Source organism: Primulina huaijiensis, chromosome 7 (genome assembly GCF_012295235.1).
Source record: "Primulina huaijiensis isolate GDHJ02 chromosome 7, ASM1229523v2, whole genome shotgun sequence".
In the NCBI taxonomy this organism is placed as follows: domain Eukaryota; kingdom Viridiplantae; phylum Streptophyta; class Magnoliopsida; order Lamiales; family Gesneriaceae; genus Primulina; species Primulina huaijiensis.
The window spans coordinates 20,995,021-21,013,581 of NC_133312.1; the positions used below are offsets into that span (position 1 = coordinate 20,995,021).

Below are 18,561 nucleotides of genomic sequence, written 5' to 3' on the forward strand. Positions count from 1 at the left end.
TCTCCTCATGTTTTTCACCCTGTTCACATAATTTGTGGTTTATTACGGTATTAATTTATTTATTTATTTTAAATTGAAGAGGGTGCTAAAAAAAATGTAAGCCCGTAAGAGTAATTAATTTAATTATACATCAAATGTGTGTTGTTAAAATTAAAATTAGTGTGCAACTGTGTGAGGAAAAAATGGTTGATTTTATTTTCTTCGCTGAGTTATACCTGATGCATGTTTGAATGTCTGCATATTATTGTTACGCAACGTTTGATTCGTTTAATAAGAAGATAAATAATGTATGATATAAAAGTAATAAATCAATATATATGAATATTAATAACATAATAATTTATAAATCTAATATTTTTCTAGAATTTGAGTCAAACGTTTGGATGAAATAAATGTGTAATCAACTAATGAGTGATACATTACAATTCGAACCAAACGATGTCTCATAGTATGGGCAAAGAACATGCTTTATCACATAAATTTTGCAAGAATTTGTATATCATCATTAAAATTTTAAGGTATTCGTATCTTTACGATTTTTATTGTTAATATTATTGATATTCAGTCTCAATCCATAATTTTATTTTTTTTAGCGATTTTAATCATTTGTCCCAGAGGCACTGGTACGACTCAATTTTGATTATATAGACATGAACTGCATATCAATTTTGACGATATAGGAATGAACCAAAATTGCAGAGAATAAATGCAGATAACCAAAAATACAATCTTCCCAATTTTTAAATATATCATTCTTGTATGAAATTGATTTTCTCGTAAAAGCTAGTTTATTGTTGAACCAGATTTGTCTCTTTAAAAGAAAGTTAAGCTCACACTCCTCTCAAGTCTCATGTAATATTTCAATTTCAAAATCCTTTCCAAACAAAGAGATAAGGTGTCAAAATAGAATCCGAATCTCCAACTTGATCCAATTCGACCTGAAAAATCAAGTTTGAGGGGTTTTCGATGTTTAAGTCAGACAGGGTTGGACCCGATATATTACCCGAAAAAATAATCAGGTTTAGGTCGGGTTCAGTCCAATCTGCATTTACCCCAGAATTTTTTTATTTTTAAAAATATATATATAATTAATAAATATTTTCTATATTTTTATATATTGTGTGTTTAAATTTTTTTATATATATTTATATCATAAATTTTAGTCATTTAATATTTTTTATATATTTTTAAAAATAATTATTTATTTGATTTAGTAAATATAATTTTAATTTTCCACAATTTATATATGATATGTTTTGTTATTGTGTGTTTATTTTAAATATTATTATTATTTGAATTTTTATTTAATTTTTTTTTTTTTTATAAAAAAAACAAAATCGGATTGCGTTGAATTAGTCAGGTTGTGGATGGGGTTGAGGTTGGGAGTTTTTCGTTGGTTCGGGTTCAAGTTAAGCAATTTTTTAATATTATTATGTGTCAAATGTTACGCCCCAAGCCCAAGCCCGAGCCCGTATCTGCCTGACTGTACAATAGATCCCTATAGCAACTAATTCGTATTTGTCATCGCTTTACCAAAATGATTAACTCAAGTTGCTATAGAAGTCCATTGTAAGCCCATTATAAACTCATTTTAAATCTTTAATTTTTAAGATGTGAAACAATGGGTATTACAATAACCTTTTCTTCAGAACGCGACGTTCTCGTCGCGGCCTGGCCCTTCGATCCACCAGCGCCGAAAATCTAGAGGTAACTCCTACTACAAGTTCAAGAGGTTGCTCCCATCATGTAGCATTTTGCCCCATAGGTTCAAGAAGTGGCTCTCATGCACGTAGCACTTTGCCTCGCATAGCACTTATTTCCCAGTGTTCCTTGCTGGTGATCGGCTCTGATACCATTCTGTCATGCCCCGAGCCCGATCCCGGGCCCGGGCCCGCGTCTGCATGACTGCACAATGAGCCCCTATAGCAACTACTTCGTATTCGTCCTCGCTTTACGAAAATGATCAACCCAAGTTGATATAGAAGTCTATTGTAAACCCATTATAAACTCATTTTAAATATTTAATTTTTAAGATGTGAGATAATAGATATTACATCAACTCGATCAGACATAACCCGATCTGACACTCTTACAAGCAAACCTTATAAAAATTGACAACCAAAACAACTTTAGATTTGCCATCTGTGGAGAGTATTTTGTGTAATCATATATTCTGTTTGTCTGCCTACTTTCGTTAATTACTATAATTATTTTTTTAACATAAAAACTCATATGAGACCGTCTTAAAAATCAATTTTATGGGACGGGTTTCTTACCCGACACGATCCATGAAAAATATCATTTTTTACTTTAGATATAATCTGGGACGATTCATCTCATTTCACATTAGAACTACTTTTTTTTAATTAATTTGTTGTCATCCGTATAACAATCATGATTATTCTCTTGCAAAAGTGCAATTACACATTAAAGCTGTCTTAAATGTAAAAGTAGCTCTAACCTAGTACATTGCTAACTGTCCGACTTGTTCTGTTTTCATTTGCTTTACATAAATTTATATCATAAAATTTTAGAATATTTTTCTTAAAACTCATATAAATCTTTTTTTAAAAGTTTTCTGTGGAGTTGTTAAGTTCTCCATTAAATATTTTTGAAATATACGTTTAAAAAAATATTTTGAAATATAAAATATAGTTGATTTATCAAATAATCAAACTAAAGTATATTATTATATTGGTTTAGTTAGTTAATCTGATAAAATCGAACTTTTGCGTACCCTTAATCAAATATGAAACTATATAAAAGAATAAAGTTAAATGCTTGTTCAATTATGATTCACGTTTGCATTTTTATATAAAAATTTATGGGGTAATGATGTAATTCAAATAAAAAAAAAAGGGACTTTGTTCGGACAAGTACTCTAGAATTAACTTAAAGGGTAATGATTTTCTCCAAATATAACTTTTTAAAAAAATTGAGAGTTTTCTTTTGATATTTATAACTTTTAAAACCTTTTTAACTGTAAAAACGTTTGTATAAATAGTCGTCCAAGTACATAATTATTTTTATAACAATTTTTAAATTTTTTTATAAATATTTTGTAAAAAAAATTTTATAAGTATTTCTCAAACTAATGTTATTAACACTTCTTAAATAAAAATAACACTCCTGTATATCCTAGCAATGTTTAAATATATACTACTGCACCGACGCACGCGTTGCGTGCTTGTACAATATATTTTATAATTCATTTATTTTATATTTAAATAAATATTAAAATATAATTATAAGAAATAATGAGTGACTACATTGTAATTTTGAATTTTGATATATGAATAAAAAAATAAATAGAAAAAAAAAAGAGAGAAAAAGACCAAAATAAGAATTGAACCTACAACTTGATGCTTAGGAAACAAAGACTCTATCCATTAAGTTAAATGTGATATACATTAAAATTTTAACACTTTAATAATATATATAATTATTAAAACAGGTCATGATATTAAAAGTTAATTACTCTAATGATTTCAAACATAATAATATAGTATATATGTATAAGAACACACGCGTCTATATTTATTCTAAAAGAAAGAAACAATATAAATTAATTTTACAATTAACATTTCTAAAAATGTTTTAATTTCAAACGATTGAATGGATCCCACGACCTATCATATATAGATGATAGATCCATAGATAAAGATGTGTGATAGCGCGTGCGCGCGTGCACAAAACGCCATAAAATGTTGGGTATACAAATTTGGCGATGATCACATCTAAATCTTTTTTTAGATCTAGCTATTTGTATATATATGAAAAGTGAAATCAATAAAACATCCTCACCTATATCTCTAACAACTAAACCTAACATATAAGAAAGTGCTCAATGCCAAGAAGTGGGCTCTAATCTCTCACTTAACAAAGGGAATGTTGGTGCACATTTTTATTACAACAAACAAATCAGTGATTCAAATAAAAATATCCTACATTTGTATATACTCTTGGGATCTTATCTATATCCCATATTATTTTATAATTGAAATTAATTTTTGAAATAATTACCATTTATTTAAATTTCTGCAATTTAAGTAACATTATGTCACAAATATCTCACATCGATATATTAATTAAACTAATAAAATTGTAGAAGTTACAACATCCAATAGGAAATAATTTTTAGGATGATACTTTTTTTGAGTTTATAATACACTCTTTATTAGTTTAATTTAATTTAATATATCAATATGAGACATTTCTAACATCATCGACTCCATGAGAAGCCGACGTCCACGGCGGTCTACTCTAGACAACTTTCACTCACTTTTTCAGTATTCAGTGAATTTATCATACACCTTAATCAAACCTATAATTTTTTTATCGACACTGATCTGATGGTAGTCTTTTTCTAGTTCGCTCATTCTACAATATCGACTCTCAATGAGAGCACTAATATATTAAGGTATACCATCTCAAAAAGCTTACCTATTAGATGATGTAATTCATAAGACAGTTTTTTTAGTTTAATATATCGATATGAGACATTTGTAACACAATCTTAATGAACGTTGATTATTAACAAAATTTAAGATTTAAAATTAACATTTGTTGTAGCTTTAACGTCAGCATGTTGTCGTACGGACACCTACTACAAGATTTTGCTAAAAAAAACATAATTTTCCCCATACAAAACCCTAATGAAATCATCATCCACTAAGCATAAATTTATAGTTTTGTCGGCTAAGTGTTGCCCTATGGATTTTTTTTGCTCCTTTTTTTAATAATAAAAAAAGTTCCCATGAGAGTAACTTTACGTGACGCACTTACTTGATTTCATTGGAATCCATGTGAGGAGACCACAACAAGTAGAATGACCTACCCTAACAATAAGTCTGGGGTGGAATAGATATATATTTGTCGTACGTATATTTTAATTATATTACATGTGTAGTCTTTATTTAAAAAAATATAAAATAATATATATATTTGAATTTGGACTATATTAAGAAAAAAAAAATTAGTGTGACAATAGCAAGGATGAAATTAAGAACTGAGCCATATGTTGAATTTCTAAGTATGAAAATGTCACCAATGTTAAACATTGATATATTAAACTATATAATAAATAGTGATTTATTAACTCAAGAAGCAGGTTACACCATCCAATATGTAAACTTTTTGGGATGATACCCATGTTATGATTATAACCTAATATTGGTATTCTCGTTGATAGTCGACATAGCGGAAAGAATAACTTAGAAAATAACTACTATCGGGTCAGTATTGATAATAAAAATTATAAGATGGATTAAGATGTTTGTTGCATGGATTGAATATTTAAAGGTGAGTGAAAGTTGTTTAGAGTGACCAATGTTACATCACTCAGTAGACAAGTTTTTTGGGATGATATCCCTCGTGAGTTTAGGGCATCTCCAACCCTGCGCCATTTTGGCGCAGGGGGAGAAGCTCCAACGGGTCAAAATAACGCACCTCTCATTCCCTCTGCGCCATATTTGGCGCAGAAGGAACCCCTGCNAATATAGTTGTTCAGATGTTTGAATTTGGATTCATATTAAGTTCTAAAAATAAATTATCTGTATTAAAATTATGTCAATTTTAATAATGAAGCATTTGTATTAATTCGTATTATAAATATTAGAGTTAATATATATAAGAATCAAATAAATAAATTTAACTATTAATAAAAATAAAATTATAATTATAATACTAATATTAACATTAATTATAATTATATTGTTAAATTTATAAATAAATAGTAAACAAAAATAATATTCTAGGAATATACTTTTTAGTGTAAGATTTGAAGTAAATGGGTTGGAGATGAATGTTATATTTCGTGCAGAAACTGCAATATTTTTGGTGCAGAAACTGCGCCAAAATAGATTTATGGGTTGGAGATGGCCTTATAGTCTAACAAGAAACGTCTCGTTTTTTAGTTTATCTAGAATGGAGAAACGGAAATAGCTAGCAAGCTATCAATATTTTTTATTTGATGGATCCAGCTAACAATAGAGTTACTGATTTTTTTAAGTATAAATTTATGCATGAAAGTGGATTTAGATATATTTAATTAGGACTTATGCATGATGGGATTATCTTATCTGCCTATATATATACTCATAAAAACTGAAAGAAAATTAATTAGAAACAATTAAAAAGTTTTGATAAATAAGAGTGTAAATAAAATTACTTTTTTTATATTAAAAAAAGCCAGAGAGAATACTGCTCAATATCTTATTAAATTGTAATGACTTCTGGGCAATTAGTTGTTGAAAGCGAACTTTGCTCGCTCGAAAAGCGTTTGGCAAGTAATACATATTACTGAGAAAGACGTCCACTCCATCAATTTTAGGGTATTTAATTTAATTATAATTACANTCACAACTTTGATATTTTTAATTATTCAAATTCCAGTCTTAGTCCTTTATATTTTTCTTTTTTTGTTGCTGTAATTTTCTTTCTTTTTTTGACGTGCCGGTGATGTAGCGATGATATGATGTCAATTATTGATGATATGTTAAGCGTCACGTCACGGAAATGACAAAAAATAAATTTAAAATAGAAGCAAATGTTGATGATCAAAACGGTAAAAATACATGCTTGATTTTGTAATTTCCCCTAAATGTATATCGGAAAATATTTGGAATAAAATAAGTAAATATTTTTAGCTAGGATGGATGGATATTGGAATAATAGAAATGTGGTCCTGATGACGTCTATGTAGTAAGTGGCGGTCGGCGGAGTCAGGAATATGACTTAACTAGGACAAAAATTTTAAATTTTATAATTTTGTTATATTTTAAATTGATCTCCCGTACTAATATCAAATTAATCCAAAATTTACATACGAGCCACCTGGGCTTATTAGCTCGGGTGTCATATAATGTGGCTCGGCCACTACCCGCGGCATTAAAATAACTTAATTAATTTGACCTTTGGTGGCTCTAAACGTGCATGCTTTATCAATCAAAGTACAAAAAAGCTTCTTTTGAAATATTTGGTCAGCCACTAATTACAGCTAGACGACACCAGTTTAGCATCAAAATACCATTTATCTTATTTTAACTATATAAATTCTTTAAAAAGAAAAAAAGAGAGCAACATAAAATAGGTTCGCGGAATGTTTTCTTTACCTTTTTTAGTTTATTTTATATATTATAAATCGTTTATCCAATCAAGCTCGTATAAAGTGAAATTTGGATTAAGCTTGTGACACTGAGGCTCAGCACTAAAAGAATTTATTTGAGAATGAATAATTGTAAATACTACTTAGGCTCAGCACGTTAGGGCATACTACTCGAATTCGACCCGGTTTAGATTTTGTAAGCATGATCTCGATTGAGTACTATTCATTTTTCAAGCTCGAAGTCGAGTTCGGCTCTTGAAAACATCAAGTTATCCGAGTCTAAGCTTGAAAAACTCGATAGTTTTGGTAGCATAATTTTAATGTTTAAAATTTGTAATTATACGGACAAAAATGACCTTTAAGTTAAAAGAATAATAATATATAGCTACCCGAGAAGTTTGTGAGTTATTCAAGTAGAAACAATTAAAACTCGAACTCGACTTGATCTTGGTCAAATCAAGATTCAGTTAAGATTTTTCTATCCTATCCCTAATATGTAATGTGCATGCACACATCAACAATTTGCATCGGCACAATCCATGCATCTTTGTTTAACCACATCATTGAAATATTATATATATTTATATAAACAAAACGTCATCTTCCCTCGTCCTTGATTGGGATTCAGAAAGTTTTCGATTTAAGATCCTTTTTTTTCCCTTTTAATCGTCTTTGATTGGGAATCAAAAAGTTTCCAACTTTTTGATTAATGTAAACAAAAGAATAATCACCATAGTTCATTCATGTGCTTACACAAGCGTAGGATCTTTTTCATACCCCATTTTAGTGCTCACACCTCACTTTCTATTACATCATTAGCGACTTCCGATCGATCGACTCCAAATTCATTTTTTACATGTATTAATTTGTGCTAGGGTTCTCCACACCTCGAAATCTACACATAACGAATTAGCCATGAACTTACACTACAAAAAAAAAACGGAATTAGCGACGGCCAAAACCGTCGCTAAAAGGGTTTAGCGACGGTTTGGAAAACCGTAACAGGAGGCCGCGTCGCTATTTTGCAGCGACGGTTTCTCAATTCTTTATCAAACATTACTAAGAATTTAGTATTAGAATCTTTATCTGGAAAAATTAGAAGCTGATCGATGCATGCAATGTTGATTTTCTGCTTTTACACTACTAAGAAGTTATTATTAGAATCAATTCTTTATCAAACATTACTCACTTCTGATTTTAAATTTTTCAATTTTTTTAAACACTACCCATTTTGGATTTTTCTCTATTTAATTATAATTTGTAAATTTAATCACTTGTTTAAAAGTATAAGCTATTGGAAATACTCATTTACTTCAGTTTGATTAGCATTAGATAAATCAAAGTATATCTCGAACAATTCGACTGACATAGTCTGTGGGGCCCTTAGCTCCTAATCGTTATTACAATACAATTTGATTAGGGTTAATTAATTACAGCGGAAAACGAGTTTAAAATTTCTTTACAATGAGCCCAAAATATGCTATTTGATTACTAAAAATAGTATTTCATCTCACATCATAAAACATGCCCACACATAATCAAAACAACTCATACAACAACAAATCATATCCTCGGGACATACCCCGGTATATAGATACATAACATATATACTGGGATAGACCACGAAACCTCAACTCAAACCGTGACTCCCTCCAGAAGTACCATCTCCGGTCTCCTGATATCCTGGAGTACCTGTCATTGTCCACATACAAAGACAACAACAGCCCCATCTGGGGTGAGCAAAGCTCAGTCTGAAGCAACCACAATATATACCACATATATCTAAACAATGATATATGATATGCAATGCATGTATGTCGTGGAGGTATCAGGTCAAATGCCCATCCACTGAGCACATGTCAGAGTCAATCGAATCGCTATCAAATCAATGCTCGAGCTGACACACCGACCTCAATCAGGGATAATCGTATGATAGCGTCGACAAAGCGCCATCAAATCCCGAATCTCAATCAAAGCATCGGGGCTACTAATGTCTATGCTTTAAGGGTCATGTAATACCAAACATAGCATTGTGTTCACAAAACCCAGAATCAAATCATATCATATCAGGGTATCCAAAGATCATAGCTCAACGTGCATGTCATGTATGCCACATCAACTCAACAAATAAGACATCTAGACATGTATCTCAATCCAATCAATCAAACATATATCATATAATACAGATACCTGTCGTATGTTACCCGATCGCAACATACCTCAATTCTTCGTTCCAGTCGATGTAGCTTGAAGATATCAGTATAATAATCTATCTATATCAATAACATATTCACTTCAATCGATAATTTCATTCAATATCAACAATAGAGGTTTCAAATATCTTTTGAAACTTTAAAGTTCATATCAAATTCAAATCATAGCATAATTCAATTCCGACTTCAAAACTTAGTTTCTTGTCGGTTATTCTACCGCATATATTTATCAGAATTAATAATAACTGACAAATAATTCTTCAATATCAATCCAACGATTAAAATTCCCTAATTATAATAAATTGGGAAAAATTCAAAATAACATCACTATAATCATCTCTTCTTCGTTAAAATCATACAATATTCAACAATCTCCAATTTATGTATGATTTAACAATTTATCGGATTTATTCCAAAAATCGACGAATTTCAAACATCACCAAAAATATAAAATTTATACCTCAAATCGAAGACCTCGTGTCAACGATCCCAGAACTGAAGTCGGTTCGTCGATTGGATAAACCGATAAGTCGCACGATTTAAAAGAAAATCGAAATCCTTATTATTTTCTCTCTTTACCTCTCTGTAACTTTCTTCTGAATTCACGTAAGGTGTGAGATATTTATCTTTTTTTTCCTTTTTTTTAATTTAATATTATATTATATTATATTAATAATATAATATAATATCATATATACTATTTAACATTTTAACGTCGGTATATCTCTTTGAATCAGTCAAACGATCACATTTTCTAAAACTCAAAACACGAAACTTCTATATCTTTGAGTTTTCTACGTTATATCCAAATTTCAAATCATTTGGATTTCATATGGAAAAGATATGACATTAATTACCATTTTGACTTTAAAATTAATTCATTATTTTTCAACTTATTTACGAAAATGTCATCAAACTAAATTGAATATTTTTCAACTTATTTACAAAAATGCCATCAATACTATTTTATTTTCGGGGTGTCACATAGTCTCAAAAATACGATCGAAATAATAATATATGATTAACAATGATGAAATATTTTATTTGATGAACATAATTAAACGTAAATGAGATCATGCATAATTCTAAAAATATTTGGATATTTTAACACTAAATAATTAAAAGATTCGATGATTAATGGTGTAAAGTGTTTTCTTGTTTCAATTAGATGATGCTAGCTTTAACTATATGATATTTTAAATTATTAGAAAATATTGGAATCATTTTTTGTCGGTTTTGTATGCAATGAACCGATATTAAAAAAAATTTTGGGTCAAGATATAATTAAAATAAAGAAGTATGTAGTGCTTTCTTTAAAAGTATATACTTCTCCTCCAAAAAATACTAGAAATATACGAAAGCATTATTGTCTATTAATGATACAAAAAGATAATGAGTATGTCTCTTGTGAGACGGTCTCACGAATCTTTATCTGTGAGACGGGTCAACCCTACCGATATTCACAATAAAAAGTAATACTCTTAGCATAAAAAGTAATACTTTTTCATGGATGACCCAAATAATAGAACCGTCTCACGAAATACGATCCGTGAGACCATTTCACTCAAGTTTTTATCAAATATAATATAAAGTTTCAAATATATATATATATTGGAGATATACAAAAACTCTTGTGAAACGGTCTCATTAGTCAATTTTGTGATACTGGTCTTCTATTTAGGCCATCTTTGAAAAATTATTACTTTTTATTGTAAATATGAACATGATTGACCCGTCTCATGAATAAAAATCTTTGAAACCATATCACAAGATATTTTTACTCTTAGAGATAATATTACACATAGGGGTGAGCATTCGGTCGGTTCAGTTACCGACCGAACCAAATTAGCAATAACCGAACCGAACTGAACTGAAATATTTAGTCATAACTGAACCGACCGAATTCATAACCGATGAAAACCGAACCAAATTAAATCGGTTTTACTTTTTATTGAAAAAAATTTTTTGATTTAAATTTAATTATATATAGATTAAAAACATAAAAATTTAAAATTAAAATATATATAAAAATTGATAGGGTTGATTTTAAAATTAAAGGTTGATTAGAATTAGAATTAGGGTTGATTTAAAATTAAAAATTAAAATAAATATAAAAATTGATAAAAAAAAAAATAAAAATTTATTAAATAATATTATTTATTATATCGGTTAATTTGGTTAACCGATTTCAAAATTTTGAAAACTGTAACCGAATCGAATTAATCGACATAACAGAATTTTTTAATTGAAAAACCAAATTTCCGAAATAACCTAACCAAATTTTCGAATTGGCTCGATTTGATCGGTTAATTCAGTTTAACCGAAATTTTGCTCACCGCTAATTACACATATAAACGGTGGGAAGTTGTAGGATGCTTCTTCACTCTAAATTGAAAAATATCGTTCAAAATGAACGTCTCCCTTTTGTTCCAAACCAATGAATTTCCCGTTATACCCTTCTGATTCAAGTGGGGCAAAAAGAACCCCCCACCGCCCACAGATTTAGCACTATAAATTAACATCCATATTTTTACTTCTTCTTCGTTCAAACTTCAATACCTTCTCCTTTAAACAATTTTCCTCCAAGTTTCCACCATGTCAACTATAGTTTACCAAAATCTTGTCTCATGTAAAGAAACAACCACCACCATCAAGCTCAAGTTCGCGGCGGCGGCGCCGGCTTCGAGCTTGGAAAATATGAACACAAGTCTTGATAATGGAAACTGGGGTTTGCTTCAAACATACCCTAAAGAACCAGTCGAAAGAATCGGCTTCTGCACACAGTACCAATCACCATTTTCACGACTGAGCGCGAAATCGCTGGAATTGTGCACCGAAAGTCTGGGAAGTGAATCGGTCAGTGATGTCATCACTGACTGCAGCAGCAACGTCAGCATTTTCTCCGGATCCTCTTCATTCAGTCACTCGGATTTGATCGAAGATACGTCGTCCTATTCAAGGATTGAACTCGAGAAGCCGGAACGGGAAGCGAAATCATCAGCTAGCCCACGTCAGGCGGGGAGGAATACAACCAAGAGGCCAAATAATTTCCCGCCGCCTCTGAATTCAATGTCCGGGACGAGGTCTCTGCAAATGCGCCGCCGTTGTGAAGGCGGAAGGCTGATAATCGATGTGGTGGAAGCACCGTTCAGAAATTCTTATCTGCATGCCGAGAGAAATGATGGCAGACTTAGACTCTGTTTCTTGACTGGCTCCGACTCGGCGGTCACCACCACCTCCGCCAGCTCTGCCATAGAAGAAGAACAACAACAAAGTGAACACGAATGCGGTGGCGATCAGGCGGAGCCGGAGGAAGCAGACGAACTCCAAAGTGAAATAGAATCAGGAAAGGAAGAATTCGAAGGCGAGATGAATTATGAAATGGGATTGGAGAAATTTCAGATGTTTGGTAGGTGCAAGGAAGGTGGGCATGGAAGCAAAGGGTTGTGCAGCGTGTGGAAGCCTGCCTTTTGTGTCGCCACTTAATATTTTATTTTTCTTGAATATTTCTCTCTTTTTCCCCTATCTTTAAAAATTCTGCTATTTCTCTTTTTAGGGTCGGTTTGGGTATTTTAGATATTAATTAATTTTCATGGGATTGAGATTTATCATGACTTGGAAGTCCGAAGTTATCATGGGAATTTAATTATATTCAAGTTTATGTTTTTTTACCACCTCGTAACACTTGTGTACCATTTCCATTTGGTTCGTGCAATCATTCGATTATTAAATTATCACTTTAAAAAGTTCGACCAAGATGTCAAAAACACATAAATTCTTGTTCTTGTTTTTTATATCTCATTTTGAATTGGTTATTCACTTATTCTACACATGGATCTGGCTAATCTTGGCAGTGTTTTGAGGTTCTTGAATCTTGAAATTAAAGCCCCATAAGCTACAAATTAAAAGCCATACGTGCATTTGCAAAAGCCATTAAAGGAATGTTGCGGGAAAGGGTGTACCACTTGTAAATAGACCCTTCGTTATTCACTTATTCTACACATGGATCTGGCTAATCTTGGCAGTGTTTTGAGGTTCTTGAATCTTGAAATTAAAGCCCCATAAGCTACAAATTAAAAGCCATACGTGCATTTGCAAAAGCCATTAAAGGAATGTTGCGGGAAAGGCTGTACCACTTGTAAATAGACCCTTCAAGTGTAGGCATAGTAGATGAACTCATTCAAGTATATATCCTTCTAACACCGGATTGAAATACCCCATCAAATAACGGATTGAAGAGTCGTATAGGTTATCTACTCACTCTGCCTAGAGTCCCCACTCCAACCTAATCAAGGGTGTAAACGAACCGAATCGAACTAAATATTAGTAAAAAATTTAAGGCTCAAATCAAGTATATTCGAGTTCGAGCTCGATATGTAAAACCCGGGATTTCGTAATATCGTGATCATATCAGTTTAATATCAGGTTAATAATTTGATGGTGTAATCTTGGATATTAATATTTAAATCATTCAGAATATAAGATTTGTTTTAAGGTTATCTAAGTCGTGTAGATAATTTTATCGTGTGCCGAATTATGAAACTCGAAAGTTAGATAGTATTATTTTTTAAACTTGAAAATTTGGTAGGAATAAATTTATCTCAATCTAAGGAATTAAAGAAGGAATTTTGAAAATAAGCAGATAAATATCTAAGATTTAAGTTGATACTGAGATACCGGGATAAAAGATCAAGCAAGAGATAATAAAATCCCTAGAATTCGAAATCTAACAATATATACCATGAGATCTTCGAAAATTAGGTGGGGAAAGAAGAAGGAGATTTCAAATATCTACCTAGATCACGAATATATCAAGATATTAGATTTGATTCACAGTTCAAACGCACGATAACTCTCGATCACGATAGCAGCCAACCCCTATAAATAGGAGGGCCCTAATTTCGAAAATCACACCTTAGACATACACAAAATTTCGAAAAAAATCTCCTCTAGTCTCCATAGGAATTTTCGAGCACAGCGAAGCGCTGCCACCGTCTAGCCGCCGAAGAGGAATTTTCGAAAATTCTGTGCAAGCAACCCTAATTATTCACGTAATTTTTGCATCAAGAATTTAAGGTAAGTGGGCAAATTTTAAAGTTTTAAATTTTTGGGTTATGTGTTTTTCTTTTAAAGAAAAAAAATGCGGTCGAACACCATCTACGTTTTTTAAATCTTGTTACGTTTTTGTGAGACACTGTGAGGATTCCCTGAAAATGGGTGGAATTCCAACATATGGCCCTTAACAGTGGGATAGAACTGTTTTACGGCCTCGCCCCCTTAGAGGATTAAAATTTAGGGACTGACGTCAGTAAACCATGAAAGGTGAAAAATTGCAGTGTTAACAATTATGAAAAGCATGCTGTAAATATATGTTATTTTCGAAAATATGAAATTTCTATGTGGTGTTAGATAATTCTCCCATTTACTGAGTATTCCATAAATACTCACCCCTTACAACCTTTCCCAGATAAATCCGAAGAACAGGTAGAAGAAGAAGAATCGGAACAGTTTTGGGGATGGTGATTAGTAGACATGATTATTTTTTTTTATTTTAGAAATTTAAAATTTTAGATTATACGTTTCCGCAAATTTATTTTATTACAGTTGTAAAGACAGTTGTTTTTTTGAGGAGTTATGAATAATAAACTGGTTTTCGGTTTATACTATGCTACGAGTTTCGGGGCGTGACACGATATGTTTTATTATTTTTTTGCTCGAGTTCGGTCCGAAATCTTCGAACATATTCACGAGCTATTCGAACTATTGCTCGAATAGAGGTTCGAGAATGAAAGTTCGAAATATGTGAACTCAAAATGTATATGTATTCAATATATAATTATATTTTATCAATAAAATATTAAGGCTCGTGAGATATTGAACAAAATATTTTTGACTCGAAAAATTATGATATGTTCGAGTTCGGCTCGAGTTCGATAAAGTAGAATGTAAATCAAATATTTATCGAGACAACTCAAAAAATTCATGAACCGACTTTATTCGTATACTTCTTTATGAGTCCAACCTCCTAATTCTCGAGTTTCAGATCTCCGGACCAACTTGGCGCATGCCTAAGACTTTTTATGTATTCCTCGAGTCTCCGACCGCCTTGGTGGCGCATATCATGCTTTGGTACACCATAATGGAACTTTGTTATTTTATCTATTAGTTTAATGTATCATCACATCTTAATTACATAATTATTATATTAAAGACCATATATAGAACATAAACCACTTAATTATGCATGATGTAATCAAATTATAACATTGATATTTTATTCTAAGAAAAAATGAAATATTAGCCTTGTATATTTGTCTTTATATTATTTTAAACAACTATGTTCTCAAACTTCAGTTTTGATTTGTTATCTTTGTTATTTTTATAATTTTAGTATGTCTTCTAACATGAAACTGATGTGACATCTATGCGGTGCCTACGTGTCTCCGACATGACGCTAATGCTTGCAGTGACATATCAACAGTATCAACGAAAAAAGACTGAAATTACTAAAATTGAAAGATGTGGGGAGCAAAAACGAAATTTAACAACACAAGTCGTACCTCCGAAAGTTTTAATTTTATTTATTTAATTAAATAGTTTATTATAGTTTTGTGTTTATNCCCAAAATCATATTTTGGGAGTAATTTATTAGTATTTTATTTTAAATATATTCAACTCGATTTGTAACTCGATTTATTATCTGAATCGTATAAACCAAACCATAATACAAGAAAACTAAACCGAACCAAAATAAAACCATTTCTCGATCGGATTAGACATTTCAGAAGACGAAAAACGAACATCTAAAGTGAAGTTTTATATTTCCTACTGCTCATATATTAAACCAATACTAATTATCCGACTAAATCTTAATTGTGCCTACAATGTGAATAAATGTATACTTAATAGAAAATATACTAAACTTCCTTCATTTTGTAAATTTTACGGCATTTAATTCATAAAAGAATTCATTGATTAAATAAGTCCAAAATATTTAAATTTAGTATTGGATAGGTGAAAAATAATATCATGGTAAGATCGATAATTTTTAAGGTTATCTGACATTTTAACCTTTAGTTATATATTAGACATATTAATTATTTTTAAAAAAAAATAGCAAGTAGAGGTCAAGATCGTAATTTTTTTTCAATAATTTCGAAAAAATTTATGTTTAAATAAAAAAAATGGAAGTATCAATGAAACATTACCCAATAACATTTTAACCTTAGTTCTGAAGAAGATAATGGTGATTGTGTGTTTTGCACTACGACTTTTATATATTTTAAATAAAAAACTTACAATTTATTATTTTTGGTCAGAAATAAAAGTAAAAAAGACTCATCAAATTGTTTTGACATCACAGTGTATTCCACGGTTCCATAAATATTTAATTATTTATGTCGACTTTCAATTTATCTTTTTAAAAAGGGGAAATTTCGAGTGCATTCTTTACTAAGTAAATCGTTTTTAACAATCAACGAGCCGCCTCTAAATTGCGAGTATTTTTTTACTTAATCCATTTGCCTAGTGGAATGTGTTATTTATTAAATATTTCAACTAAAAACTAGGTTAATTAATTAATTACTACATGTTTAAATAATTTTGATAAGATTTTTCATAAAAAAATTTATATCTTATGATTATATTATACTCAAATATAGCAAGTCGACAAAGTAAATACGTGCATTGAAGAAATAACACAAGGATTTCATGGATGTTCGGAGACTCTAGCTCTTATGTCTCTTTTTCTTCCACTTAGAGCATATTTTTGTTATAAGACTTTGGTTTTACAACTCTTTGTAACAACCTGATTCAACCTTATTACTTATTCACTGTCTAAGTCGAAACTCCTAGTTAACTCTTACAAACGGTTGAGACACACAGTCAAACAACCAATACAACACAAATGAAATAAAACAATGAATCCTCGTACTCAAACTATCAAACAACTCATCTAACGATCTTAACAAAAAATAGTTGAGTAGTTTGACAAGAGCCCTTGATGATTCTTAATGATTTGATAGATGATATTTGAAGAGAGGGCTGTTGAGAAGTAGTGAATATCACAGTGAAGAGTGCTCATAAATCTTTTGGAGAATGCTAGTTTAAAAAATTGCTTCGAATGCGTGTTCTTGTAATTTTCGTAACTTCAGCTCTTTTTGGAATTCTCTATGTACATTTACAGTGCTTTTTTGAATTTTCCGTTAAACGTTTGATTGTAACTCAATAAATGAGCATTAATGCAAAAGCATTATTGGTTGTCATTTCTTAAATTATAGCATACTTCAATTAATGATCAATTTGACATTTTCCAAATATGAAAAGAAACGGTCCTTGACAACAAAAAGTAATCAGCTCTAATCTATGACTTTTTCGGAAAACATCTTGATATTCTGATTTCTTGTTTCCAGTGTAGGATTAGATATTCAACGTTTCTGATAAAGTAGGTGAGATCTTTATAAGATGTGTTGCTTGAATATGATGATATACTACTCAACTGTTTTCAAATGTACTTCGACAAAGTGAATGGTTGAGTAGTCCTTATGCCACAAACGTGTATGCTTGAGCAGTCGAGGTGGTCTTATAAGCTGCTAAGGCTGAAACAGTTGGATAGCTTTACATCTTGTGATCCAGTTGAATGATTTCATTTGAATTTTCAGTAGGACGGTCGAGTAACTGTAACTATATCCAAAGGCAGCTTAATCTAGTAAAATAAGTTATTGTTTGGTATCACCAAAACTAAGAGTTCTAACATTATTGGAAAAAATTTATTTTCAATTCTATTTTTGTTATAAATCTATGTTGTCAATTTGAAGTCTTAGTGTGCTATATTTGTTTTTTTTTCCTTTCAATTTAGTTCTTTTTTCGATTTGACATTGACGTATATAGTTCCATAACAACGCTCTCAGTGAGATTTTCAGTTTCATTTTGTTATAACTCCATGTTGTCAATTTAAAGTCTTAGTCCACTATCTTTTTTTTAATTATTATTATAGATCCAAAACAACGCTCCCTATGAGAAATGACTAAAATTATCAAAAATAAAATAAAAAATCAGAACTGAGACTGAAATTTTATAATATAGAAGACCAAAATTTTAATTTTTCCAACAATATTTGTCGCATGAAAGAGTAATTTAACATTCAATCGCATTAACCATATACGATAATAAATTAATTTCTTTTGCACCATCACTGTTTTTCATTGTCAAATAACTTTATAATAATCTTGACATAATTTATCA

The 18,561-nt window shown here is 30.6% G+C and overlaps 1 protein-coding gene across 1 annotated transcript; it reads left to right on the forward strand.

Moving 5' to 3' along the window:
* The first annotated feature begins 11,876 nt into the window (after positions 1–11,876).
* Positions 11,877–12,964, forward strand: LOC140981386 (protein FANTASTIC FOUR 3-like). Its single transcript, XM_073447773.1, has one exon. The coding sequence runs from the start codon at positions 11,914–11,916 to the stop codon at positions 12,802–12,804; it is 891 nt and encodes a 296-aa protein (XP_073303874.1). The 5' UTR covers positions 11,877–11,913; the 3' UTR covers positions 12,805–12,964.
* The last annotated feature ends 5,597 nt before the right edge of the window (positions 12,965–18,561 follow it).